The sequence below is a fragment of the Camelus ferus genome, chromosome 13 (genome assembly GCF_009834535.1).
Source record: "Camelus ferus isolate YT-003-E chromosome 13, BCGSAC_Cfer_1.0, whole genome shotgun sequence".
Classification (NCBI taxonomy): Eukaryota; Metazoa; Chordata; class Mammalia; order Artiodactyla; family Camelidae; genus Camelus; species Camelus ferus.
In genome coordinates this window covers 10653907-10679696 of record NC_045708.1, presented here as the reverse complement: position 1 = coordinate 10679696, position 25790 = coordinate 10653907, and the positions used below count along the sequence as shown (strand labels likewise).

The following is a 25790-nucleotide window of genomic DNA, read 5'->3' as shown; positions in this document are numbered from 1 at the left end:
GGGGCAGGGCCCCAGGAAGCAGGGAGCAGCGCCCCAGGAAGCAGGGAGCAGCACCTGGCCGGCCTCCCAGCAGCTGTCAGTGCGGGCCGTCCCCGTGCCCTGGAGCAGCCGGCGGTCATGGCCTGGGCCTCCCGCTCAGGCAGGACTGCTGTCGCTGCAGGTCTACCTCTGAGTGGGTCCCCCTGCCAGGCAGGCTTCCTACCCCTGCTGAAACCCTGTCAGGGACCATCAGTCCTCACCAGCTCTCCAGCCGCATCCCAAACAAGAACTCAGGAAAGTCAGTTCCCTCTGCACTTCCTGACCCTCAGACCTAGAGAGCTTGTGTTTTAAGGTCAAGGTCCAAAGGGAGAGCCAGGCCTTGCCAAGACCTTGTTCTGTCCACCTGTGCAGAGTCCCCCCCACCCCATTCAGTGACTGCTCTGGGGGGCAGCTGCCACCTGCCTGCTGCATCTTAACTGCTTAATGAGGATGCTCGCAGGCCACCCGTCACCCTCCCTGGCTGAAGGAGCATCCATAAACACCTGATGAAGGAAGGTTTAAAAGATGATTTTCAAAAAAAAGGTGAAATCATGACTCCCATACAAATAAAAAATGAACCTGCGTTAAACATTTCAACTAACAAGGGAACTAGGTGGATGTTATAACCGGCAACAGAAGAACATTCACGTTTATAGGTCAGGAATATTGAAATGAATGTGTGGCTGGAGGCAAAACTAGTTTTTCCACAAGAGGATGCGGGGTGGGAGGTGTCCTCTAAGACAGGACAGAACTGATCAGTTACCTACAATTTACAGAGCTGTAAAAGAGCCCAAAGACAATGAAAGGCTAGCACCCAAGACCCGGGAAGACTGCTGCATGGGGACAGTCTAGTTTTCCGCTGACGTGCACATTTTTTTCTGTAACAGGAAGGTCAGGAGTAGGGTGCCCTCCGTGGTCTCTAAGTTGACGATCATTCACGAGATTAGTGTGATTCACACACCATAAGTGCAAGAACCTTCCTGAACTCATGGGGGAAAGTACATCTCACTTGTAGGCAAGAGGTCTGCAGCCTAAAATCCGCAGCTCTTAAGATGAAGGGTTCAAGACAGTTAGGATTTTTTCAGCTGGACTTTGGTGTCTGTGTTACAGAGTAGTTTCTGGCACGTTCTAGATGCTGTGCAGCCCTGGGGAGTTATATCACCTCTCTGATTCTTTGATGTGCAGCTTGTCTTTGAATTGGAATGTTAATAGTACCTATTTCATAGCTTATCATTTTTTTAAATGAGTAGCTATTCATCCTATGGGAACTGCATTTTAAACTGATAAAACCATTTCTTTGAAATGCCCAGTGGTCTCTGGGATTCTTCCTTATCAGCCCAGCCTTCTCCCCATCCTGATCCCCTTCTGCTCTCCTTTAATCCCCCATTTCCACCATCTGTGTCCCTAGCAGAGGAGTGGGCAGCACTTGGTTGCCTTGGAGGGGCTGGGCAAGTGCTGGGTGGAGTTCACACCTCCAAGCACCTGGGTGTGGACTCAGGTATGGGGGACACTAGGGAGGGGGTGACAAACAGGAAGGCTCAGGGTTCTCTGGTAACCTCATGCTGTTCTCTGTCCTGATCCTGACTCTACGTACTGAGCCCAGGTTCCCAGGTATCAGCCTGCAGGGGAAGAAGTGTGGGAACTCCCGGAGGGACTCTCCTAACAGGTAGGGCTTTGCACAGGTGAGGAATTCAGTCTCCTGGCATGGGTCTCCGTCTGAGATGGTGTGTTCTGCTTGCAGCAACTCCACAGCCACGTCGCTCACTCTCTAGTTTTCCAATTCGTTGTCTCTCTCAGCCTCGCTGCAACCATGTACAGTGGGCAGGTGGGAATTACTCTCATCTTGCATCTGGAGAAGCTGAGGACCCCAGGAGAAGCTCGAGAATATTGATGCTCCAGGGCTCAAAGCCCAGTTCGCTAGTCCATGCTGCCCTCTAGTGGCTGTGCACAGCACCTGCCTTTAGGAAGCCCAGGTCAGCCAACAGCATCTCCCTGGGTTTGCAAACAGCAATGGCCAGTCTTCCTAGGACCCCAATCTGGGCGGACACGTCTCCCCTCTTGGGACGCCTACATCACTCTATAAGCTCCTCTCCCTGTTTCTGAGTATTAAATTATATATATATAATTGTGAACAAATATGATATTTATCAACATATATGAATAAATATGTACATAACATAAAGTGTACATAACATAAATGTACCATCATAACAGTTGTTACATGTACAATTCAGTGGCATTAAGTACACTCACACTGGTGTGCAGCCACCTCCCCCCATTCATCCTCAGTCAAACTGTACTCACTGAACAACTCCTCATTCCCCCTCCCCCCAGCCCTTAACCAACCACCCTTCTATTTTCTGTCTCTATGAATTTGATGACTTTAAGTACCTCATATAAGTGGAACCATAGAGAATTTGTCTTTTTTTCATGACTGGCTTATTTCACATTGTAGAAATAAGGAATGTCCTCTTACGGAGGGATTTATATAAATGTGCAGCTCAGGAGACCAAGGCATCCCCCAGAACTTCATCCAGACACCATCCCTCCAAACACAACCAACCAGAAATAGGCTGGGACGTGAGGAATCACAGCATAAGATTACAATTTAATGGCAGGAAAAACCAAACCATATCGAACTTGGCAACTGGGAGAGAAAAGTGGCCCCGACAGCCGGGAGCTGGCCCGGCCCTCACAGCTGGACCCTGGTGAGCTCCAACCTCACAGCTCCCTGTAGTCATGTCCTTGAGGACAGCGCGTCTGGACCAGCAGCAAACATGGCCAGAACCCCAATCCTATGAGCCATGGCTGCTTCCCTACCAATCAGCTGCAGCACCACATCCTAGGTATAAATGAATTAAGCTTCTCAATTGTAGACCTACCCCTGCTTCCTGACAGCACACATTGGGAGCAAACCCCCACTTCCTTAAATCTTCCTCAAATCCTTCAGTACCTGTCCAGGTTCTGTGATCCCCCTCCCCGGCCCCAAACATTCGCCTACTGAGACGCCCTGCTGTTCCCAGTGTCCGTATGGACCCCCTGCTGTGGCCAGTGTGATAAGCCCACTCTGTGAACTGCAGCCACGTCCCCGGTGGTCTCTGATTGATGACCTTCAACAAGACCGTTGAGGAATTCAAATGGAAGGAGTGATCCCAAGAAGTGCCAGCCAGCTCCAGGTGGCACAGGGGACTTGTGAGCCCATCAGAAACCCCACCAACCAGCACATCTTCCCACCCCAGCAACACTCTGTGATGGCTATTAGTGTTGTTTCCACTTTAGAGATGAGAAAGCAAGGCTCAGAGGGTAAAAACCCATCCATACTGTTGAGCAGCAGACGGGGCCAGAGACCCGAGTGGCCTGCCCCCGGGTCCAGCGCTCTCTCGGCCCTGCACCTTCCCCGCTGGAGCTGCGCTCACCAAGCCTGGCTGCAGGTGCACAAGGCAGGTGGGCTCACAAGAGGAGTCATCCTGGTCACCGGCAGAGAGCACAGCCTGAGCCCCGAGTGTGGTGTTAACTCTGCTCAAGGATTCGGTGGCCTTAGAGGGCCTCCCACAGTGAAGGCTCCACCTGGTCACCCAGCAGCCACATCACTATGTCCAGGAACAGTGCGCTTGTGTACTGGCCAGTGTAAGTCTTCATGGCTGGGGATGAGGCGCCCCAGTGTGGGGGGAGGAAGTACAGGCACTCGCTGGACACTGGTGCCACACTGAGCAGATGCCCAGACATTTCTCTGGTGCTACTATCAAAAGCCAGCATTCACCTCGGTGAGATCTTAGTTGGAACACAGACGAACTTCTAATAGGTATGCATTTATTGTCACATATAACTAGCACAACAACACATAACTGCATGGATATATTGCTTAGCACAAGAATAAATTGGTAAGTGAGTTTTAAAAAAAGTATGTTGAGTTAAAGAGAATATTAAGGAAGTAAGAGATTAGGAGGTCCTTGTATGATAAAAATTGTGGAGGTCTGTGAATGCCTGGCGTTTGGGACTCGCTGCTCTAAGCTTCAGCCAAGAAGCTGTGCTCTGCTCTGAAGCCCTTAAGGGGCCCTAAAGAGAAACTCTCCAGGTACCTGGAGCCCAGGGCATCCTCATGGGAGCATGTGGTATGAGGCGACCCCAGGGAGGAGAGCATGTCTTGTTTAATTTGTTCATACCCTACAAAATGTCTTATAAGTTACAAAGCAACAAAAGTGATTTTCCTTCAAAGGGAAAAAGCATCTTCTAGGTATGGCCTTGAGGAGGCAATGGTCACAGGATAGCTGGGGCTGGAGGACCCGATCAGGGGTTGGGGGGGACACCCCATTACTGTCCTGGAGAAGTGTGTGTACGTGTGTTTGAGTGTGTGTGCACGGCCCCAGTCAGGGCTGCAGGAGGAACACTCAGAGCTCCTGTGCTCTGCTCCCCAGCACACAACAGGCACTCAGCCAGGGTCACAGGTGGCGGCCCCGGAAGGTGGGGGGAGGGGTTGCTGACATCTTTGGGTGTCAGTGTGTCACCCTTTGCTCTGTTCAATTTATGCCTGGGCCTGGGCCCCACGTCAGTGTGACATGTCCCGCAGGTGGGAAGTTCGTGGCTGTGCCACCACTAGGTCATAATCTTGTAGATTTATGAACAATGGAAGACATTTTCTATGAAGATTTCTGCCCCCCTAAAAATCCAAAGAATGTTTCTCATCATATGAACTTCAAATTTTAAAAAATAGTGCCTTTTAAGGGACTTTGGAGTTTTAGTGAAAAAGTTCCTACAAACTAGAGCTGGTCTCAGCACCCCATACTGACAGCTAAGGTGTCATTGCTAGGGACACAGGCTGCCACCTGGAGGCTTGCTCTGCCTCACCCCAGAAAATGGGGGTCAAGGCCAGTGTTGGGGCCCCTGGGCATGATGCTCATGGTACAAAAGCCTCCCGGTGCCCAGAGGGGAGAAGGAACAGCTGACAGTCTGAAGGGTGCTATCTGCCAACCACTCAGCTCCCAGCTGGGAGGAGGCCCAGGCTTGGGGGGCACTCAGCCCCTGTGTCCCGGACATGCTGGGCAGGGCTGCTGGCTGGTCCCTGTTGTGGTTCGGGAGGAGAGCGTGCAAGAGCAGGGTCTGGTAGGGAGAGGAGTTAGGGAAGGGCCCGACCTGGGCTAGCGTGCGACCGTGGCACCCCCACCCACTGAGGCCTCAGCAGCACCCTGCCGCGCTCCGCTTCACGTGGCACGGCTTGCAGAAGAGACGGTTGTTCAGAGGGTAGCAGCCTTGGTCCGTGGGCTCCACAGACAGGAGGATCCTGCAGTCCTGTGGGAACAAGGCACATGTGGATGGACGCCAGCCCGGAGCCCTGCAGTGCGGAGCCTGTGTGTGCTGGACTCGCCAGCATCCACTGATGAAATGACTGAATTAGCTGAAGGGAGAACCGAGGACAGGGGGAGAAGCCCCCTAAGGGGTCACAGAAAGGGCTAGAAGGGCCCCAACAACCACCCAGCAGCCCCTGAGGTCCAGGGAGGGGTGAGGCCTCCCTCAGGTGACACAGCGGGTTCCAGAGCTCAGAGTCCTGGGGTCTTTTGTCATTCCACTGACTGCACAGCTTCAACACTGGCACAGACTTTACACGGCTCAGGGCATGGCTGGCGTCCTCTGGAAGCTGCACTGATCAGACCAGGGGGGCTGGTCCCCGCAGGGATTAACTGTGGTGTCAGGGGTGCCAGCCTGAGTCAGCACAGCCAGCTGGGAAGGGCGCCCTCGTGTGTCTGTTCTCTGGAACTGCACCTCAGGTCTCGTAAGGGGACTCCGGCTGTTTAATGCCGGGATCTGCACCATTCTTAACGGCCACTTGTTCGGCATTCTGAAAGCATCAAGTGCCAAATCGAGGGCCCCAAAGGAGCACATGTGACTGCTTCTAAGTTAGAATCAAGAGAGGAAACACCTCAGCTACGACCAAGTCGCACAGTCGGCAAAGGAGCTGAAAGGTGGCATAGAAGCTGGCCAGACCCAGCCCAGAAGAACAAGTGACAGAACCATTTCCTCATCCTCAGTTTTCTCGTCTTAAATGAAGATATGAACTCCCATATTGCAAGCTCGTCACAAGGATTAAATAAGGCGATGCATACGAAAGCATTTTACATATTAAAAAACATGGCCCGAGTATGAAAGTATTGTTACCCTTCCAGCAACGGACCACAGAGTGAGCAGCAATGGCGAGGGGAGTGGCACCGTGAAACTCATCTTCCTTCCGAGAGAAGCAGCATCCCAAATCTGCTCCAGGCCACTGCGGTTGGAGCCTGACAGCCTGAAATGAGGCTGCTAGAGTCCAAACTCTGACTCACTGCCGCAGCCTGGGTAATGTTCCCGGTAGCCTGGGCCAAGCTGGCCAAGGACAAGCAGGGAGGGTTTATTTGCTCAGTAGCCAGGCCCAGGGAAATGCTAATCACCACTGGACTTAATGTGGGCTATTCTGGTGATAACAGCACTTGAATTTCAGGGCTGTTCTTTCAAGGTGCATTATCAGCCGGACTATAATCAACAAATCAACATTTTTTTTTAATGGAGATACTGGGGATTGAACCCAGAACCTCATGCATGCTAAGCATGCACTCCACCACTGAGCTATACCACCCTCGACCCCCCACATAATTATGAAGCAATGTGTCAACTTCTCGACTAAACTCCCTTGTCAGCCTCAGTGAAAATGCCCTCTTGGCTCTGCATATTTGTTTAAATGTGCGTGACTAAATGTTTGGAATCCCTCATTGGCTGATTAAGAGATTTGGTTTCTGGGAGTTCCCACTTCAGTGATTGTCACCATCACCAGAGAAGAAACATCGGTGATGTGGGGGTGACAGTAGAAGGCAGAGGAGGACTCTTAGAGCCTCCCCAGCAGGACTGACTATATAATTTGCAGGGTCCAGGGCAAAATGAAATGCAGGATTCCTTATTCAAAAGAATTTTCAAGTATGACAGCAGAGCATCAGAGCAAGCACAGGGCCCTGCTGAGCGTGGGTCCCTGTGGAACTCCCCAGGCATTTCTTGCTGGGAACTACTACACCAGCTTCTAACCAGTTTCCCCATCTCAGTCTCATCACTCTTGCAGCCCGAGGTCCAGACTCCTTAGCTTGGCACACGGGGCCCTTTCCTTCTCTCTGGCCTCATTGTTATCACACCGTCTGGCACTCTACACTCCAGACACACCTAGAAACTTGCACTTCCTCCAATTTTTCAGGCTTGTTTGTGCCACAGTAGCATTTTACAGGCCCTTACCTCTTTCTGGATTTCTTTTCTCCTCTCTGAATATGTGGCAAACTCCTACTTATCCTGCAAAACCCAGGATTAAGCATCACCTCCTCTGAAAGAGTGCCTTTGCACTTTGATCACTTGACTTGATCACTGCCTTCTTTGTCCCAAAGCTGACTTATACATGTTTTTTCTTAGCACCTGAAAAAAAAATCTGTGGTATGGGTCTGCCCAGCATCCCTTTCTTCCTTCCTGTGGTTGTATCAACCCCTGTTTCATATAGTTCTGCCTCCCTGGCCCCAGGGGTTGACAATCATAGACTGGCCAGTGACTGGTCCAGAATGGGCATGTGACCCAAGCTGGGTGAATCAGAGGCCTCTTTGGGACTGTATGGGACCCCAGGATGGGGTTTCTAAGTAGGAAGGATGTAAACCTGGGCAACCATGGCCATGCACTGTATCCCCTGCCTCACAGAGGATGCTAGCCCACAGGAAGGAAAAAATGGAGTAAACGCATAAAAAAGGCAGAACTGAGAGATGGAGAGAGAGCCCTATGATATTCTGAGGTCACAGTGACATCACCACTAAAAGCCTACCCATAAGATCCCCTTCTTACAGGAAAGGGGTTGAGTTTGGTTGCTGTCATTAACTCCAAGAGTTCTGATTAATAGGCCGTATTTGCAATTATTTCCTTTCTTGTTTGTCTCTGCTATTGGACGGCAAGCAATGTGAGAGCAGAGCCTCAACCTGGACTTGTCCCGGCCCAGGGCCTGGCCCACAGCGGGCTCTCCAGAGGGCTCGTGCGGCCATTAAACAGGACCAGCAGCATCTTATTAAATCATCACTGCTCCACTCACCTCACATCTGTAGCAATTTTCATGGAAGTTTCTTCCCATGCACTCGATCTTGAAGGCATCCTTCCCGTCTCGGGGGATGATGGGATTCTCACAGATGCTGCACACAGGGGCGAATTTCCTAGAGGGAAGGAAACCCATGCTCAGGAGGCGTTCACGCCGACAACCTCAGAAATTAGCAGCCAGTACCCAGGCCTGCTCTGGTTCACCTCCCAGAGTGACTATTTCAGACTCGTTGCTATGCGACTACACCTGGAGCTACAACCATACATGCCTATTACTTCCTGGCAGGAGCGGATGGAGAGACCTGTGTCATGAGACCCGGCTTCCCAGGGTTATAATTAGCTCAAGGCAAGGAAGTGACTGGAGAATGTTAAAATTTGAGAAAGCAGAGAAATCTCATGCGTTTAGTGGGACTCATTTCCTTTGTCTAGTATTATAGGTCACTGCTTTTTTCTTCTTTCCTGTCTTTTTTACTAGGCACATCTGTCTCTTGCCTTGGGCAGTGAGCAACTTGAAGGCAGAGACAGGGCCCCACGGATTATCTGTGTCACCACCACTCCATACGGCTCCAGCTCCAAGGGGAGGCACTGTGGTCTGGGGCTTGAGAGCAAGGCCCTGAAGTCAGGTCGATGGGGGGTTGATTTGCAGCTTCAATGCTGACCAGCCGGGAGATTTTGGAATGGAACAGGCAGACCTGGTTTCTGTGGGCCCAGAGACTGCAAGAGAGCTCTGACTCGGCCCCCAGCACTCAGGCTCAGCTCCTCCATCCTGTCGGGGTCCCACCCTGTCCTCCCTGCCCCGCCCAGTGCACAGACCCCTCTCAGACCTGTAGAAGTCATCCAGGCAGTACACCGCATTCTGGCTGTCCAGGGCGAAGCTCTCATCCCCGATGCACCGGGCGCAGCTCACACAAGTGAAGCAGGTGGGGTGGAAGGCCTGGCCCAGGGCCCTGATGATGTGCTCCCGGACCACTTCGCCACACTTGCCACACTTCTCCAGGGTGTCCTGGGACAGAGGGTTGGTGCTTCAGAGCCATACCACGGGTACGGAGAGGCATTCACATTCATGCAATCGGCCTGTAGCTACTACCTACAAACCTCCACGTTGCTTAAAAGGGATCGAGTTTGGCACTGCATCCCTGGTTTACAATCTTGCTGTGAAGCTATCACTGCATTTCTTTCTTATGAGGAAATGCTTGAGGCCAGGCTCCATGAGGGCCCAGAAGAGAAATTTCTCTAAAACTTCAGAGTCAGCAAAAGGAGTTCCCAGAGGAATTGGTGGGGTTTTGTTTGTTTTGTTTTGTTTTGTTTAATTTTATGGACAATAAACCTTGAAACTCTCCCTTTTCCATTTGGCCACTTGGAAGCTCACAGTCAGATCTCATGCTCCACTTTTTGGAATAAGTATAGGGGTCTTTCATTCATATATTTTGGGGAACTACCTTTCCTTTGATCTCATCTCACTTTCTACTTTGATTTTCCTCTCTTTTGATTTCTTTATTTGTTTTATATCTCATAGTATTATATTCATCCTTTAAAAAAAGTTTTTATTTTATTGTGGTATAAGAATACCTAACATGAGGTCCACTCTCTTAACAACAAAGGGCTCCTTTTAGCCCATCCACCTTTTTTCCTGGACATGTTTCTTCCCCTTCCTGGCCTGTGTTCCTCTTCATATTAACCTGACTTCCTCTGGACAGATGTATTTGGTGGGGGCAGCACTTCCCCCATCCTCCCTGTCCTGGGGGCAGCCCTCGTCTCCCCAGCGCACTGCTGAAGTCCTTCCTGGCTGCTTCTAGCTGTAAGCCCACCCTCACCCTGTCTTCTCAGTGCCTCACTGCTGCCTGGCTCCAAGCTGAGGGAAGAGTGTAAGGACATCCCCCCACTATCCTGTTGATGGGGTCAAAGGGGCAGGGATGGGGGTGGCCTGGCTCCTTTCTCCTCCCACAGTGCCTGGCTGCCTGTGGTCAGATCATTCTGAGTTTCCTAGATAGTCCCAACTCCAAATATTCTAACCCCTTGAATCAGTACTTTTGAAACTTCAGAGTGGATCAGAACCACCTGAGAGACTTGTTAAACATGCAGATTGCCAGGTGCAGCCAATCCATGAGGCCAAGGTGAAGGCCTACAGGACACACAGGTGATGTGTCTGTGGGAGGTGTGCAAAAAATGTCACCACACACCACTAGGGAGTTAACAGCTCCAACACCCTGGCATCCAAACTAGCTTTCCCAGACTGCATTTGGTACCCAGCGATGCCCTCATTACAGCATGCACTGGAACCTCATGGTTCTAGGTAAGACCCGGGCAGGGTCCAGAACCAGACAGGCCTGGGGCAGAACACCAGCTCCACTGCCGTCTGGAGCGTGACCTGTGTGAGAGGCTGAATGATGCCCCCCAAAGATATCCAGGTCCTCACCCCTGGAGCAGTGACAACCTTGTATGGCAAAAGAGACTCTGTGGATGTGATGGAGTTAAGGATCCCGGGATGAGGAGAGCAGCTGGGATTACCCAGGTGGGCACCAAATGTCATCACAGCTATCCTACAAGAGGGAGGCAGAAGGAACTAAGATACTGATGCAAGATGCCGTACTGCTGACCTTCAAGATGGACAAAGGAACCAAGAAATGCAGCTTTAGAAGCTGGAAAAGTCAAGAAGTGGATTCTGCCCTAGAGCCTCCGGAGGGAGCAAAACACTTTGATTTTGACTCAGTGAAACTGATCTTGGACTTCTGACCTCCACAACCGTCAGAGAATAAATGTGTGTTGTTTGAAGCCACCAAGTTTGAGGTCATTTGTGACAGCAGCCACCTGGAAACGATCACAACTTGGCTGAACTCCTTCCCCTCCCTGAGCCTCAGCTTCCCCGTCTGTCAAATGGGTCAGTAGTGCCTAGCTCCCAGGATTGTCGTGGGGAATGAGATAATACAATGTCTTCTGGGTGCCCAGCTCAGTGCCTGGCAGCTGGAGAGCTGCCCCGCAGGTTACCTGGTAGCAGGGCTCACAGAGGGGTCGCCCATCCTTCTGGTAGAAGCTCTGCCCAGCCAGCTGGCGGCGGCAGATGCGGCATGTGAAGCACTGGGCGTGGTACTGCCTCTTCATGGCCTCCACGGCCAGCTCTCGGGGGGACACGGTCTTGTGGCAGAAGGCACACACGTCTGGGGTAGAGGAGACAAGGGTCGTGACCCGCCCAGTCTGGGAGAACTGTACCTGGTCATCACCCAGGACATACCCCGAATGCCTGATCTCCACCTGAAACCCTCCGGGGATTGTGAGTGCAGCTTCTGCTCACGGAAAGGGTCATGAGGAGCATTAACAAGGAAGGCAAATGGCCTTTTAAAAAAGCTAAAATCAAGACACAGAGTGTCAGGACAGCTGGGTTGCCATTTGCAAAAAAATCAAGAGGGAGCTCCACTGTGACACCTGACACCCAGATGATTCGAAACATTATCAAAGATCCAAAGGTGAAAAATGAAACCATAAGAACACTAGAAGAAACCGAACGAGAATTATTTTATAACCTTGGACTTGAGAAGGCCTTGGCACAGGGTAGGCACTTAATAGCTGTTTATTTAAAGAGTAACACATGGTGCTGGAGAGGCTGTGGGCAAATGGGCACTTGGACAGCGCTGGTGGAAGTGTATATTGGGACGACTGAAAATGACAACTTGGCAAAAATTGTCAAGCTTATTCTTCTGGGAATTTATCTCACAAACTTGCACACAGGCAAAATGACTACATGCAAGGCAATTCATCTTAGCATTACCACCTAAACACCCACCCACAGGTGACTGGTTAAATGCATGTTTGGGCCCTGCTAAGGAATACTACACAGCTGTGAAAAAGAACATGGAGGCTCTTATGTTCTGATGTGGAGCGAGCTCTAAGACCTACGAAGGAATGAAAGCAAAGTGCAGCACAGCACAGGGCTTGCTACTATTGGTAGGAAAATCAGGGCAGGGTACATATTTGTATTTGCTTGCGTCTGCATAAAATATCTCTGAAAAGATATGCAAGATTACCAACAGAGGTTGTGTATCTGGAAGGAAACTGGGTGATACAGGGATGGAGCAGGGGAACCCTTTTGTGCTTTTTATTTTGTACTCTGTGAAGGTGTTAGGTATTCAAATAATTAAATGGTGAAAAAATTCAAGCCATTTTTGCTATCATAGCAAGTTTTGCTGATCAATATTTAAATGGATTTTTGTTAGAAAGGAAGAATGGTTAAGAAGATAAAAATAAAGCTGATTGATGTACAACTATGAGGCCTATCGCCATACCATGAGCTGGGACAGGACGGTGGTCCCCACTCTCCTAGTTTCCCCCCGGATGCCTGTGCCGGCCCCGCGAGGCCTGTGTCTGTACCTGTGGATGACTCCCTGTCCGGGCAGCCAGCAGGCTCTTCTGGGGGAGGCGGTAGCTCCTCCTCCGCGGGCCTGAGGTGACCAGGCCGAGGCTGCAGCGGAGGCCCCTCCGCCAGGGACTGTGGGGACAGAAGGTGGGGCGGGAGAGGAGTCACCCAGTGGGGCCCCCACACCACCCTCTCAGCTCTGCTCCTCACCCGATGGCACCGGGCACAATTAGCCCCTTGGTACAGAGGCTGAAACTAAGGCCCAGAGAAGCAAGGGACCTGTTTCAAGACCCTCAGCAGAAAAGTTATGGTGGCAGCTGGAGCCCAGGTCCCCCGGCTCCTTGCCCTGGTTCCCTTCAAGCAGTTAGAGCTACTTTCTTCTACTTCTAAGAAACCTCCTGGACTCAGTTTCCCTTAGCCTGGAACCCCTCTCATTTCTACAAGGCCTCGGTTAAGGGCAGAGGATTAAAAATGAGTTTCCTCTGCAGCATAAGGGATTTAGATCAGACACAGGGACATCTCCCTCTGAGCTGGAGGAGGTACTTAGGGGGCAAGGGTATGGCATTCCTTCTCCAGGGACCTTGAAAAACACGTCCAATTTAAAGCAAATTATCTATTGGTGGGGCGGTAACTTATTTTAGTGGAGGTACCTGGGATTGAACCCAGGACCTTGTGCATGCTAAGCATGTGCTCTATTGCTTGAGCTATTTCCTCCCCATCCAAGACATGTCCACATTTTATCAGCCTAAAAGAGCTTCAAAGACAGACCGTCCTCAAGTAGGAGAATGAACCAAACAATCTCCAGGCTTAAAATCCCAAAAGGCCCGGTATGTCCAGACTCTTCCTGCCCCAACCCATGGAGCTCCGACGACCAAGGGGCTGGCAGTACCTGTGGTGGGGGCGGGGGCAGGTGCAGCTGCTCCAAGTCTGAAATGAGTGACGCCCCCACTGGGGCAGGCGGCTCCTCCTCAGGAGACGGCAGGTACACCGGAGGGGGTGGCGGCGGAGGTGGGAGGAGGTCCAGGTCAGGGAGTGCGTCCTCGCCATCCAGGGGAGGAGGAGGAAGCGAACATCCTGCAACCAGAAGTGGGGAGAGGGTTGGCCAGAGTCTTTGCAGGTGGACAGAGGAGCTGACACTTACCCAGAAGGCTGTAGAGCATGGGGGCTATGGGCTCAAGTCCAGGGTCACCCAGACCTGAGTTCCATCTCTGGCTCTACCACTGACTTGCTTTGTGTCCTTAGGCAAGAGACTTAATCTCTCTGATTAAGTTTGCTCAGCTAGAATATGGGCATTGGTTGCTTAGGGTTGTTAATGAGGATTCAGTGAAATGATGCAGGTGAGGGCTTGGCCCAGCGCATGCACGTGACACAGGCTCAGAAGCCCTCCATAACAGCCCTCCCCTCGCTGCGTGCTAGAGACCCGAAATCCCACTAGAAGGGCCTTGTTCAAATGCAAGCAAAACTCAGGCTGTGGTTCTAGCATGTGGTCCTTGGACCAGCAACAGCAGAGTCACCTGGGACCTTGTTTGAAACACACCTTCTCGGCCTTCCTCGAGCTGCAGAATCAGAAACTCTGGGGCGGTGCCTCGTCACGTGGTGCTCAAGAAGCCCTCCACGTGATGCTGATGCCACTCCGGGGTGGGAACCACCACCCAGTGAAGTAATAGATTCAGGTAATGGCTATCAGGTGTTGAAAGCATTAGGCGGAAGGTTGATGGGGAACTTCCCAAAGGCTTCGTCAAGCTATCACCACCTGTGCCCACTGATTAACCTCAGCAGACGTCAGGGGGCTTCTGACTCAGGTATAGGAAGGGATGGGCACCACTATGTATGACACGGTCTTTAAAAAAAAAAACCCCAAAACATAAATGAAAAACCAACTCAAACTCATCAGGCCTCTAGAGTTAAATCTGTTTATAAGAAATCTGGAAAACAGAGGTGCAAGTTGGATGAGACCGCAGGGAAGTAAAGGGACCAATCAGCATATGGGACATTCTATAGAAATGGACCCTGTTTCTGCAACAAATTAAAGGTATGGAGAGACCAAGAGAGGGGACTTGCCTGGAATTAAGAGACGAAAGAGGGACCATACATAATGTATACATCTGTGCTGTCCAGTACAGTAGCCACCAGCCACGTATGGCTATGGAGCACTTGAAAAGTCCAGACTGAGATATGTTGGAAGACTTAGTACAAAAAAAGGTAAAATATCTCATTAATAATTTTGATAATGATTACATGTGATTACATTATAAAATTTATATAGTGGGTTACATAATATATATTATTAAAAGTAATATCATTTATTTTTAATTTTTTCAATGTGGATACTGGAAAATTTAAAAATTACATGAGGCTTGCATTTGTGACTCTTGTGGCATTTGTTTTTAATCCACAACTCCGCCCCCGTGTGATATTTCTGTTGGACACAGCACTGGTACAGACCTTATTTGGATTCTTTTTTTTTTTTTTTTTTTGGTATTTTTTTAATTGACGTATAGCCAGTTTACAATGTTCTGTCAATTTCTGGTGTACAGCACAATGCTTCAGTCATAATACATATATTCATTTTCATATTCTTTTTTACCATAAGCTACAAGATATCAAATATAGTTCCCTATGCTGTACCATATAAACTTGTTTATCTATTTTATATACTTATTTGGATTCTGATTCAAAGAATTAATCATCTCCTTTAATTCTCCTCATTTTGTGGATGAGGAAAAGCTAAATATTCCACTGAATGATACAGCACAAAAGAAAGACAAGACATGATGTGAGCCATCCATTCCACTACCATCCAACAGTTAAAAGGCATTTTTATGACAAGTCAGGGAAAACTAATTATGGATAGAATATTAGATAATCATAAGGCATTCCTGCTGATTTTGTTATGCATTGTTCAGCACTGGGGTTCTGTAAGAAAATGGCCACATTCAGAGATGCATCCTGAAGAATATGGGTCTGAAATGACCTGATTACTGGCATTTCTTTTAAAATACTTCACAAAAGAAAAGAAAGAAAGGAATAGATGAAACAAATGTGGCCAAATCTTAGTAACTGTTGAACTGGATGTGGGGTAAACAGGGTTCCTTCTGTTCTCCCTACTTCTGTGTATATTTAAGCTTCATTCACAACAGAAATTGACACATTGTAACTGACTATACTTCAATAAAAAAAAGTTTCACTTAACAACAACACAACAGCAAACACACACACGGGACAGGAGTGGTGTCCAGGGCGTGGCCCTCAAAGTGCACAGACTTTCAGGTGCTCTCGGCAGGGAGGGAGGAGGTGGGCTAGGAGGTCACCCGGCTCCTGCCTGAGCCCGAGGCTCTCCTCCTTCCAGGAACACTCACTATAGTGTAATCCAAACCCCTCCAGACTGCCTCAGCAAGGCGCTGCCTATCTCCCGAGGAGGACACAGCCAGGCGGTCAGAAGAGAAGCCACAGTGTGGGCCTGTGTTCACTGCCACACACAGGGTGAGACGGGGCACGGAGGCAGTCTGCCCGCCTCCTGTCACCTGGGCACGAGGCAGGCCAGGCTCCAGAGAGGTCAGACTGCCCTAGACACCCAGAGATAGCAGATGGAGAGTGCTTGAGGCCCTGCAGCCTGGGCTTCGGTCCCAGTCCCAGCATATCTGCTGGGGCACCTCCCTGGGTTCAGTTTCCCACCCATTCGACAAAGATAACGAACCCCTCTCCGCTCTCTCATGGGCTGAAGGGACTGGACAGATGGGAAGCTTGTTCTAGACCTGTGAGTCGGCCCCAGAATCATCTGGAGGCTTGTCCAAATGCAGATGGCCGCGCCCCACCCCAGAGCTTCTGATTCAGCAGGTTTGGGGTAAGCTCTGAGAATTTACATTTTTGGAGTTTCATTTTGAATTTACATTAGAATTTACATTTCCTGGGTATGGAATTTATGTTTGCCAGGTATGGGTTCAAAGGCCACCTTTTGAGAACTACTCTTCTCTACTCCACAAGTCTCACCTGCTTAATACCTTTGGACTGGAACAATCGTTCTCAAAGTGCGGTCCCCAGACCAGAGCATCATCAATAATACCTGGGAATACAAATTCCTGGGCCCCTCCGCAGACGTGCTGCTGAGTCAGGAATGCCCAGGGTGGGGCCCAGCTGGCGGGGCTGTGTTGGAACAAGGCCCCGGGGGATGCTGATGCCGCTGAAGTGTGAGAATCTGCTGCAAAGGAGCGGACTGAGTCAGGAACAGGTCACAGAGACACAGGAGGTGTGCTGAGGCCTCTCCCAGGACCACTGGAGGCTCCAGACATTCGGTGGGCAGGTCCCAGCCAGGGCAGGAATGCAAGAGAGACGAGGACTGGAGGCTGCAGGCAGGTGCCCAGAAAGGGGGCCCACACTGAACGGGGACGATGCACCTCAAGTGGCCAAGAGCAGCAGGAGGGGAGCAAGCAGCCTTTTCAAGAGAAGCTGACTTCTGAACAAGAGAAAGGTGGTGGGGCTGGGAGTGCCTAGTGAGGAGAGGGGAGGAGTGAGGGAAAGGTGGCCGGGATGACTTCAGCAGCCGGGATGAAAGGGCTGAGGAAATGCTCGTGGATTCCTGAGGGGACGAGTACTAGATGAGGTATCAGGTGACAGCCAGCTGCAGTGTGCCCTCAAGCAGAGGGCAGGGCCCCGGGGCTGGCCTTTGTGTTCTGTGGTCAGACCAGGCTCATACCTGCTGCTCACCATAAACTCGTCCCATTCCAGCGAGGCTGAACCCCAAGATTCCCCATGCTCTGTGCATTTGCCAAACTGACCGGCAAATGGCTGACGAGCCACCCGCTCTCAAGGACGGCCTGGTCTGGTTTTGCTACCAAACTCCCAGGATCTTGTGTCTGTAATTCCTATAGCCCATGAAAATGTCTTGGAAATTTTGGCATTCTGGCATCTAAACTATATTTCCTAGGCTCCCAAGGGATATAATTTTTTTTTCGATTGGATCACGTGTCCCAGTGAGCGAATTTTGGTCATCACAGTCCTGGTTCTCCTATACGGAGAAGCAGCTGGAAGATGCTGTTCTTGGCGCATGCGGTTAGGAAGGAAAAGTCAATTTAGGAGGCTGCATCATAAGGAAGAAGCACGTTATACAATATTCACATACTCTCACGCGTGTCCATTTGTGGTCCCTTCTCCTGCCCCTTTCTGGCTTCCTGTATTGGTTTCTAGGTGGTTTCCATGGTGATGGATACACAGGGCTGCCCCAGCCTCACTCTGGCACAGCAGGACTCCTGACTAGGCACCTGAGGACTCCAGGGGGCTAACCTGCCATCCTGGCTGGCCTCTTAACCTGAGCGTCTCATTGCTTCCTTGTTCCAGCTGCTGCCCTGTTAGACGATGAGAAATCCGGCTGTCTCAGGCCCCTGGGTCATCATCCTTCCTGGCTTCTACCCAACCCAACAGCTGAGACTTTTTTATGGGAGTGGCAAGGAGAGAGGACTGGAAGGCTCTCTGTCACCATGGCAACAGGGCCAGCTCAGACCAAGCACAAGGCAAAGGAATGGTCATTTATGAAGTACCCATTCTGTGATGGAGGCATCACATACGTGACCAAATCCCCATTTTCCAGGGGAGGAAACCAAGGCCCAGAAAGAGGAAAGTCTGCCTAAGATCACACAGCAAATGGATGGCAGAGCCCAACAGAGAACAAAACCACCTTTTAGGCCCTTTTACTTGCCAAATTCATTTCTGCCTCAGGGCCTTTGCACTTGCTGTTTGCATTACCCTTCAAGCTCCATTCTGTCATTTGGGTCTTAGCTGTGATGTTACCTCCTTGGAGAAGCCATCCTGACCACCCCGTAAAAAGTTGCCCCTCCTCAGCTCTTCACTGTTTTACTTCTATATAGTATTCCTGACATTTTATTTTGTGTTATTTTTAATCTCTGTTTCCCCTACTAGGATGTAAATTTCATGCAGGCTGAAAACCTTATCTTTCTTTTCAAGTCCCCAGTGTTTGGCCAATAACAGTAGGTATTTAGTGCTTTCCACGTGGCAGTGGCAGGCAGGCACTGGGCCCAAAACTCTACAAGTGTATTAATTCATCTAATCCTCACAATGGCCCTTTGAGGTGGGTACTATCATTATCTCTATTTTACAGATTAGGAAACAGGAACAGAGAAGTTGTGGCCTAACAATGTCGCACAGCCAAGTAGTGGAGGAGCCTAGATTCAAACCCAGGCAGGTGGGTTCCAGAGTCTGCCAGGTGCGCAGTAGGTACTGAATGAATGAATGAATGATCTCAGAGCCTGCCCTTTCCTCCCTGCCTTGGTGCTGCCTCTGACCCAGTCTCCCACCCAGTACCCTCACCCTCTTACCTCCATTGGAGAGCTGCAGTGGTACAGCAGGCAGTGGGGCTGCAGCCCTGCCTGGGGGAGTCCAGGAATGGAGCCTCCCCGCCAAGCCAGTCCCGGGTGCCTTCGTGGCGGCAGGAGACTCCTGGGGGCGGCCAGGCCGGGCCTCACAAGCTGCCTGTCTCACCTCCTCAACCACAGCCTCATCTCGACGTGGGGGTGCCAGGGTGATAAAGACAGAGGAGGCGACCCTCTTCTCAGGCTTTGAGGTCATTGCCTCGGCTCCTGGTGGGGCTGGAGACAGAGTGGGAATCAGGCTTGGGTGGAGGGGAGGGTGGGTGGCACTCCACCCGGACACATAGACGCCTCCAGGGCAGGGAACCCCCCCAGTCCCTACAAGGCAGGAGCAGCCATCCCCTGGTGCCAGAGAGCCAGCGCAGAAGGGGCTGCGGATGTCCTGCGGGGGAGGGCAGGTGCCCACCAGGTGACTGGGCTACGGGGGGGGGACCCAAAAGTCCTGGGTGCCCCTCCCCCCAACCTGCACACCTGGGGGAGTAAAGGGCAGCCCTGCCCTGCTCACCTGACAAATGATTAATTTCCCTCCTCTAAGAAGCTAAAGGGAGGGCCTGCTCCTTCAGCTCCCCACCCCCAGGGCAGCTGACTGCGGGTCCCAGCCCAGGGCCATGCCCCTGAGTTAACTCCCTCACCTGGGATCCAGATTTTCCTAGGAGTGCTGAAGTCCCCGAGGTTCAGACCCAGCTCCACTGTGGGAGGGAAACAGTGTGAACCATCAGTACATCTGGGCTGGACTCCAGGAGGAAGAGGGGACAGAAGAACAATCAGAGCTACCGTTTACGAAGATCTATCCTGTGCCGGCGCTGCGCTAAGCACTTTGTACCCGACGTGGCAGGGGGAGAGGCACTATTACTACTCCCATCTTACAGACGAGGAAACTAAGACAAAGAGGCAGGAAGTCATCTGCTCAGGATCAGGCAGCAGCAGACCTGGGATCTGAACCCAGAGCCCATGTTCTTGGCCACTCGGTCTGCTGCCCTCTCCCAGCCCAGCCCACAAGTCAGCATCCTTTTCTCCACCATCGGCCTCCACGTCCAATCAAGTCTTAATTCTCTTGCCAGAATCTCACTCTGTCTCCGAAATCACAGCTCTGTTTCAGGCAAGGGGGTGATGCCTCCTACCCTGTCCTGGAGTGACCTTTCCAGAGCATAAATCTGACTGTTTCTCCTCTACTTGAAAGCCTTCCACGACTCCCTACTGCCTTCAAGATAAAGTCCAAATTCCTCTGGCCTCAACCTATTTTTGACCACCCTGAACCACTCACCCTTCCCAGGCTGTCTTTCTATCTGTCATGACTTACCCTGGCATGTTTCCACCACCTGTTTGTCCTCTCCTGCCCACTCCAGGGTGAACTTCAGCTTTTCCTTAGGAGCAGGCTGGCTCAAACATCACCTCCTCCATGAAGCCTCCCCTGATTCCTGACTCTGGGGCAGTTGTGTATTCCACACAGTGATGACAGCCCATCACAGAACATGCTGGCTCAGTGTCACCATGTCTGTCTCTCCCCCTTGCAAGTGACCTCATATGCCCTTAGCTGTATCTGTGATCTTTGTGTGACCCGAGTCCAGCTCATAGCAAGCATCAAAGCATGGATCTGGGAGCAGGGCGGCATCTCGACCAGGGAGAGCCCATTTTCCATCTCTCAGGTGGTCCCTGCAGAGAGTAGGCTCTGAGGTCAAGGATGAAGTCAGGGCCATGGGGTGGGGCAAGTCGACCACACTCAGCTCAGGAGTCCTTTCTGGGGACCCAGGGCCTGTGCCCAGTGGGGAAATGTGCCCTCTTTCTATCTCACTCTCCAGCTGGGCCCCCCTGACATGGCCCCATAGCCCAGTCCACGGGTTCATGGGAGCACAGTCAACAGGGACCCAAAGAGCGAACCTGGAGAAGTGGGCCTGGGTTGTGGGGGGTGAGGGCCCAAGGGACCCTAATGTGGTCTTGGAGCTCAAAGGGCTCCCTCCACTGGCCACTGTGGGCTCTCCTGGAGACTGACAGAGCATAATAATAACAAAAACAACAACATGTACTCCCAAATTCCTCTTAAATCGGTTTATGTTTGGCTAAAACATATAGCTTGTTCTGATAATAAAATATCTGTTCTGAGTGAGAAACCAATACATGAATAAGGCTTTAAAAGTTCTTTTAAAGTACTTCTCTTTTGTTTCTTGTTTTGGAAGTGATGTTTGGAAGTACATATGCTTCCACTGCCTGTCATGGTCTTTGGTTTCATACTTTGTTACAACTTTAAGAATCTATTCTTGTAAACAATTTTCAGAATACCTAATATATAAAGGCAAGAGACAGCCAGGGCACGTGCTGATAAAGTGCTGGCTGTGTGCCAGGCTCTGCAGCAAGTTCTTTCCAGCCTCAAAAGTCACCTAATTCTCAGCACAGTCTGTTATGCCCCCAACTTTAGAGATAGGTCATGTGAGACCCCCAAGCAAGAGGCTAAGTGACTTTTCGAGGCCACCTGTAGCCCACTTGGAATTCTAACAGAGCACCATCCAACCTGGAAGTTGAGAGGATAGCCTTGGGCCTGAGATGACACACTTTTTCCTCCCTAGATGACCTGGGGTGGCGGGTGGGAGAGCAAAATTCCCAGGCCTGTTCTTACGCCAGGATGGTCCAATCCAGGCCAGTTATCTTGTGGTCAGCATATTCTGGGCTCATCCCCAGGGACTGCCCTCTCTACCTCCCTCCCACCCTGCTCTGAACGCCACTCCACCCCAGCCCACCCCTCCGTGAAGTCGGATCTGCTGGTTTCTCAGAAGACATCCAAGGCAAACGTCCCAGCACTGAGGCCAGATGTTCACAGCTGGGCAGCACCCTCCCCCATACCTCCCCTGTGGTTTCTGCAGGGACTTCAGGCCCCAGGGGAAGGGGCCGGAGCTGGGGATTTTCAAAGTCCTGTCAGTCAGGCCCAGGGCAGGAAAGGGAGCCACAGCTTCCCTCTGGTCCCACTGCCCCAGGGGTCACCCTGGAGCAGGGGGGTGTGTGGGTGAGAAAGCTCCCTGTGGGGCAGCTTCCCAGCCAGCCCAGCCCAGGGGACCCTGGGCCCCCACCCTTCCTCCCCCAGAGGCGAATCTGAGATCCAGTTGGGTAAGCGGAGAAAGTGGAAACAAAGGGAAGGAAAGTCATTTCCTGTCAAGAGGAAGGAAGGAGGCTGAGATCCAGCCACCCACCCAGCCTGGCTTTAGGCTGTAGCCCAGGGTAGGGGCTGGGCTGGCTGAGCCGAGGGCCTGCAGGGGCTGGGGTAGACCCCCCCCACACACACTGTCCCTGTCCTACTCCTCTAACCCTCTCCAGAAACGTCTGGAACCACCTCTAAGCTGTGTTCTTTAATACTGCAAGAAAGCAGTCTATGCTTGGTTGCAAAGTCTAAACTTTGTAGGAGGTGGGAGTCAGACCGTGCCCCACCCACCCCTGCAGGGGACCTTACAGCCTTGGACCTGGGGTCCCTCTCCCTTTCTCCCACCCCAGGGAAGTAGAAGAGGCACACGGAGCTGGGTTCACTAGGGGTCCCACCCCCTTCCTGCTGGGCAACCCTGAGCAGGTCACTGAACCTCTCTGGGCCTCAGTTTTGTCATAAAGTGAGAATAATGAGGTCTGTCCCAAAGGGTGGCTGAGAGGCTAAAAGGAGATGGGGTACTCAAGACCTAGGTACTTGGTGGGTGCCAAGAGAAAGCCAGCTGGTTATCCAGCCCCTGATGAGGAGGAGGCCCCCCTTGGGGGGCGGGGGCTGTGAGGACCAGGACTTTGCTTCCATCATTATGAAGGGCAGGAATCTGGGCACTGTCCAGCCTCTTCCCGAGGTCCTCAGATCTGGGCTGAAGGGGGACCCAGGCCAGGATGCCCCAGGCACACACCTTGGGGATCGCCCAGTCCCACCCTCTTCCCAGCCCCCAAGGGGATTTGAGGCCCAGAGAGGGGCAGCCCTGTGGCCCTTCCTTCCCCTCGCCTGACCCTGACTGGGTAAAGCGGCCCGGAGCTCCGAGGAGCTCCGGAAACCCGGCGCCCTCCCGCAAGCAGCCAAGCAGGGCGGCTGGCCGGGTCACTGTGGGGCGCCGCCGGGGACTTTAATTCGATCCATGTGCGGGGCGCTGTCTTCTTTGTGCGGGAGCTTCCGCCCTGCCCATCCCTTCTCTCCGAGCCCCGCTCCTGATAGGGACACCAGCCTTCCCCCAGACCTGCCCTCTCTCCACTCGAGGGACAGAGACCAAGGGGCTGAGACAGAAGGACAGCACCCCCGCCCCCTCGTTCCGCGGGCCCCCTCCGGGAACACCGGGGCGGGGGTCCCGGCTGGGGGACAGGGTGGGCGCCGGCCGAGGGTTGCCTGCACTGTCACCTGCGTGGAGCCGGGGCAGGGACGGAAGGACGGGACCCCCACACCACCCCCGCCCCGCTTACCTGGGCCACCCGCGCCCCCGGCGGCTCCGGCTGGTCACCCGATCCAGCAGAGCCAGGAGCGGCGCCGAGCCTCCCGCCCCCTCCGCCCTCCCCCTCCGCCCTCCCCGCCCCCTCGGCTCCCTCCGCCCCGCCGCCCCGGCCGCCTTACCATAAAAGGTGAAGCCTGGGGGAGGGGACTCGGGATTCCCGCCGGGCGGAAGCGGCCCCTACCTGCCCCCCAACCTGCCCGGCCGCGCCCCTCCCCGCCCCCTCCCCGCTCCCTTTGTTCCCTCAACCACTCCTCCCTTCCCCTTGGCCCCTGCCTGGAGGGTGGGAGGCCTCCTCTGCCGCCCACCCCTCCAGTCTTTTGTGCACGCAGAGTGGTCCTCCCCCTCCCCCCCTCCCCTAGGTCACCTGGGGCAGTGGCTCCACTGGTTTGGCCTGGAACCTCCCAGGGTCTTAAGAGTCAGGTGGATCTGGATTCCATGGCCATCCACTAATCCTGTGACCCTAGGCAGTCACTCCATCTTCCTGAGCCTCAGTTTCTTCCCCACTAAAATGAGGATAATGGCCTGTCTGGACCCTTAAGCCCTCTGCAAGTGGGTCCTAGGGTCCTGAGGGGACAGGCTTCTCCAGGAGGCCTGGTAGGCAGGGCCCAGCTGGCGATCAGGTCACCTGGTTTGTCACCCTGGACCCTGGCTCTGACCCCCTCCCACCTCCACCCCGACCCCCCAGACATGAAGTGGGGAGGGGGAAGCTGTGCCTGGGCTCTGGGGCAGGAGATGGAGCCTGGATGGGCCGCCTGGGTCCCAAGAGGCCTAGGGAACATTGCTGGGAAAAGGAATCTGGGTCTGATTCAGAGGCAAACAGATTGTTCTTTTGATTAAAGCCACAGTGTCTGAAGCCCTCTAGAGGAGCACTGGACCCAGCGCCATCTCGGGGGAGGCCAGGCAGGGTCTGGCTCTCCTCTGTGGGCCTGAAGCTACAGTCACCCTGGCCAGGTTAGCCCTGGGGCTGCTCTTGTGGGGCTCGTGGGGGTGGGGGTGCGCCTGGGCACCAGGTCCCGTGCTCCTCCACCTCCTCCCTCTCTAAATCCCTCATCCGCATTTTGTCGCCTCTCCGTCCCTCTTCTCATCACTTTCTCCATTTGATCCTCACAGCCACTCTACAATGACAGCAGCAGCAGTAACAGTAGCTGTGCTTTTTAGGGGCCTCCCATCTGCGGGCGCTTGGCCTACAGACCTTTCCATTTAAACCCCAGGAGAGCCCTGTGGGAAAGGGCTGATTTTTCCTGTTTCACAGACAAGGACACTGAGGCCCAGAGTGGCTCAAAGCCACACAAGAGGCAAGTGGCAGGGCTGGATTCAAACCCAGACCAGTGGGTGCCCCTGGGCACACACACTGCCCTGCTGGTCCCAGGGGGCCGGCATGACTGCCACGCTTCACGATGCGAAGGGAGGTGACTGCCTCCCTATGTGGCAGAGGGAAACTCCCACTCCAGGCTGCCTGAGCCCCTGCTCGGGCTCATTCCCCCGCTTGGCAAGGATGCCGCCCTTTGCTGCACTGCTTGGAGCAGGACTTCCCTATACCCCGCCAGGAAGAAGGAGGGAACCACTGAACACCAGAGATGGGGAGGACCTTAAGGAGGAAGGTACAAAATAGGGGTTTTCAGACACTTTTGGCCATAGAATCCCCTTTTCAAGTGCTTTGTAATCCAGGAGTCTATTTAAAACAAATAAAAATGGAGCTCCCCCCTCCCCACCTCCATGATATCCCCTGAGCCTCCTACTACACCTCCAGGTGGGACAGTGAGGCACCAAAGGGTTGATCTGGGGCCTTGTCCAAGGTCACACCAACTCCAACTAGGACCCAGGCCTCCCACCTGCTCTGGGCTAAAACCGGCTTGGGAAGGGGGAAGGTCCCAGGGATGTGGGATCCAGCTGCCAGCACTTACCAGCTGTCCAACACCCCTAGTCTCTTGTCCCACCTCTACCACTGTTCCCAGGTGGAGAGGAGCCTTCTGGTCAAGGGACTCCCGCACCAGTCCTGGTGTCGGTGTCACCTCGGCAGGTGCCCAGCTTCCTGCAATGGAAACCCAGGAAGTGCACTGGATGAGAACACACGCCCTTTGTCTGCCAGCTCAGAGGCCCTCCTCCCCTCCTCCTGTCCTACCAGTCTCCAGCAGCTTTCTCTGAAGCAACTGAGCAAGGGGGCTCCATCTTCTATTAGGGTCATAGCAGCTGAGCTCCTGGGAAAGGGTGGGAGAGAAATTTAGGGAGTAAGATCCAGGGCGGTGGGGACATTTGCTGCTGTCCATTCTGCTGGGGAGCAGGGCACCTACTGTGCACAGAGGAGTCAGGAACCTACTACATGCTTGGCTCAAGTCAAGGAGCTCAGGGGAGTGGAGTCAGACCATCTTTGTCCTCACGGAACTTACAGAGAGGTGGGGGAGAGCGACCCACAATAAAAATAAAATTACCAATTACGGTGATGTGTGCTATGAAGGAATGAGCAAGGGGCTGAGAGAGAAAAAGGGGTGTAGGTGGGGGTAGGTCAGGCCTCTCTGGTGGGGAGGTGACATTTAA

General features: G+C 52.7%; 1 protein-coding gene across 6 annotated transcripts; it reads right to left on the bottom strand.

Annotated features, from left to right (window-relative positions):
• Positions 1–3808: 3808 nt before the first annotated feature.
• On the bottom strand, positions 3809–25272 carry FBLIM1 (filamin binding LIM protein 1). 6 transcript variants are annotated; one of them, XM_006188243.3, is made up of 9 exons: positions 25160–25272; positions 19455–19511; positions 18772–19041; positions 13332–13516; positions 12457–12574; positions 11080–11249; positions 8919–9097; positions 8093–8210; positions 3809–5304 (listed from the first exon to the last, which is right to left on the bottom strand). In XM_006188243.3, the coding sequence occupies exons 3-9, from the start codon at positions 19019–19021 to the stop codon at positions 5191–5193; spliced, it is 1134 nt and encodes a 377-aa protein (XP_006188305.1). In that variant the 5' UTR covers positions 19022–19041; positions 19455–19511; positions 25160–25272; the 3' UTR covers positions 3809–5190. The 6 variants fall into 6 exon arrangements, with proteins under 6 accessions (XP_006188305.1, XP_032351148.1, XP_032351144.1 ...); XM_032495257.1 differs by having other exon boundaries at positions 19455–19551; positions 25160–25179; XM_032495253.1 differs by lacking the exon at positions 25160–25272 and adding an exon at positions 23227–23325.
• Positions 25273–25790: the final 518 nt, after the last annotated feature.

Coding starts and splice junctions, on each gene's coding strand:
- FBLIM1 (XM_006188243.3), bottom strand. CDS start 19,021: ATGACCTCAAAGCCTGAGAAGAGGGTCGCCTCCTCTGTCTTTATCACC. Junction 11,250..12,456: donor GGACAGGGAGTCATCCACAG/GTACAGACACAG, acceptor CCTCTACCCCAG/ACGTGTGTGCCTTCTGCCAC. Junction 5,305..8,092: donor AAAATTGCTACAGATGTGAG/GTGAGTGGAGCA, acceptor TTGTTCCCACAG/GACTGCAGGATCCTCCTGTC.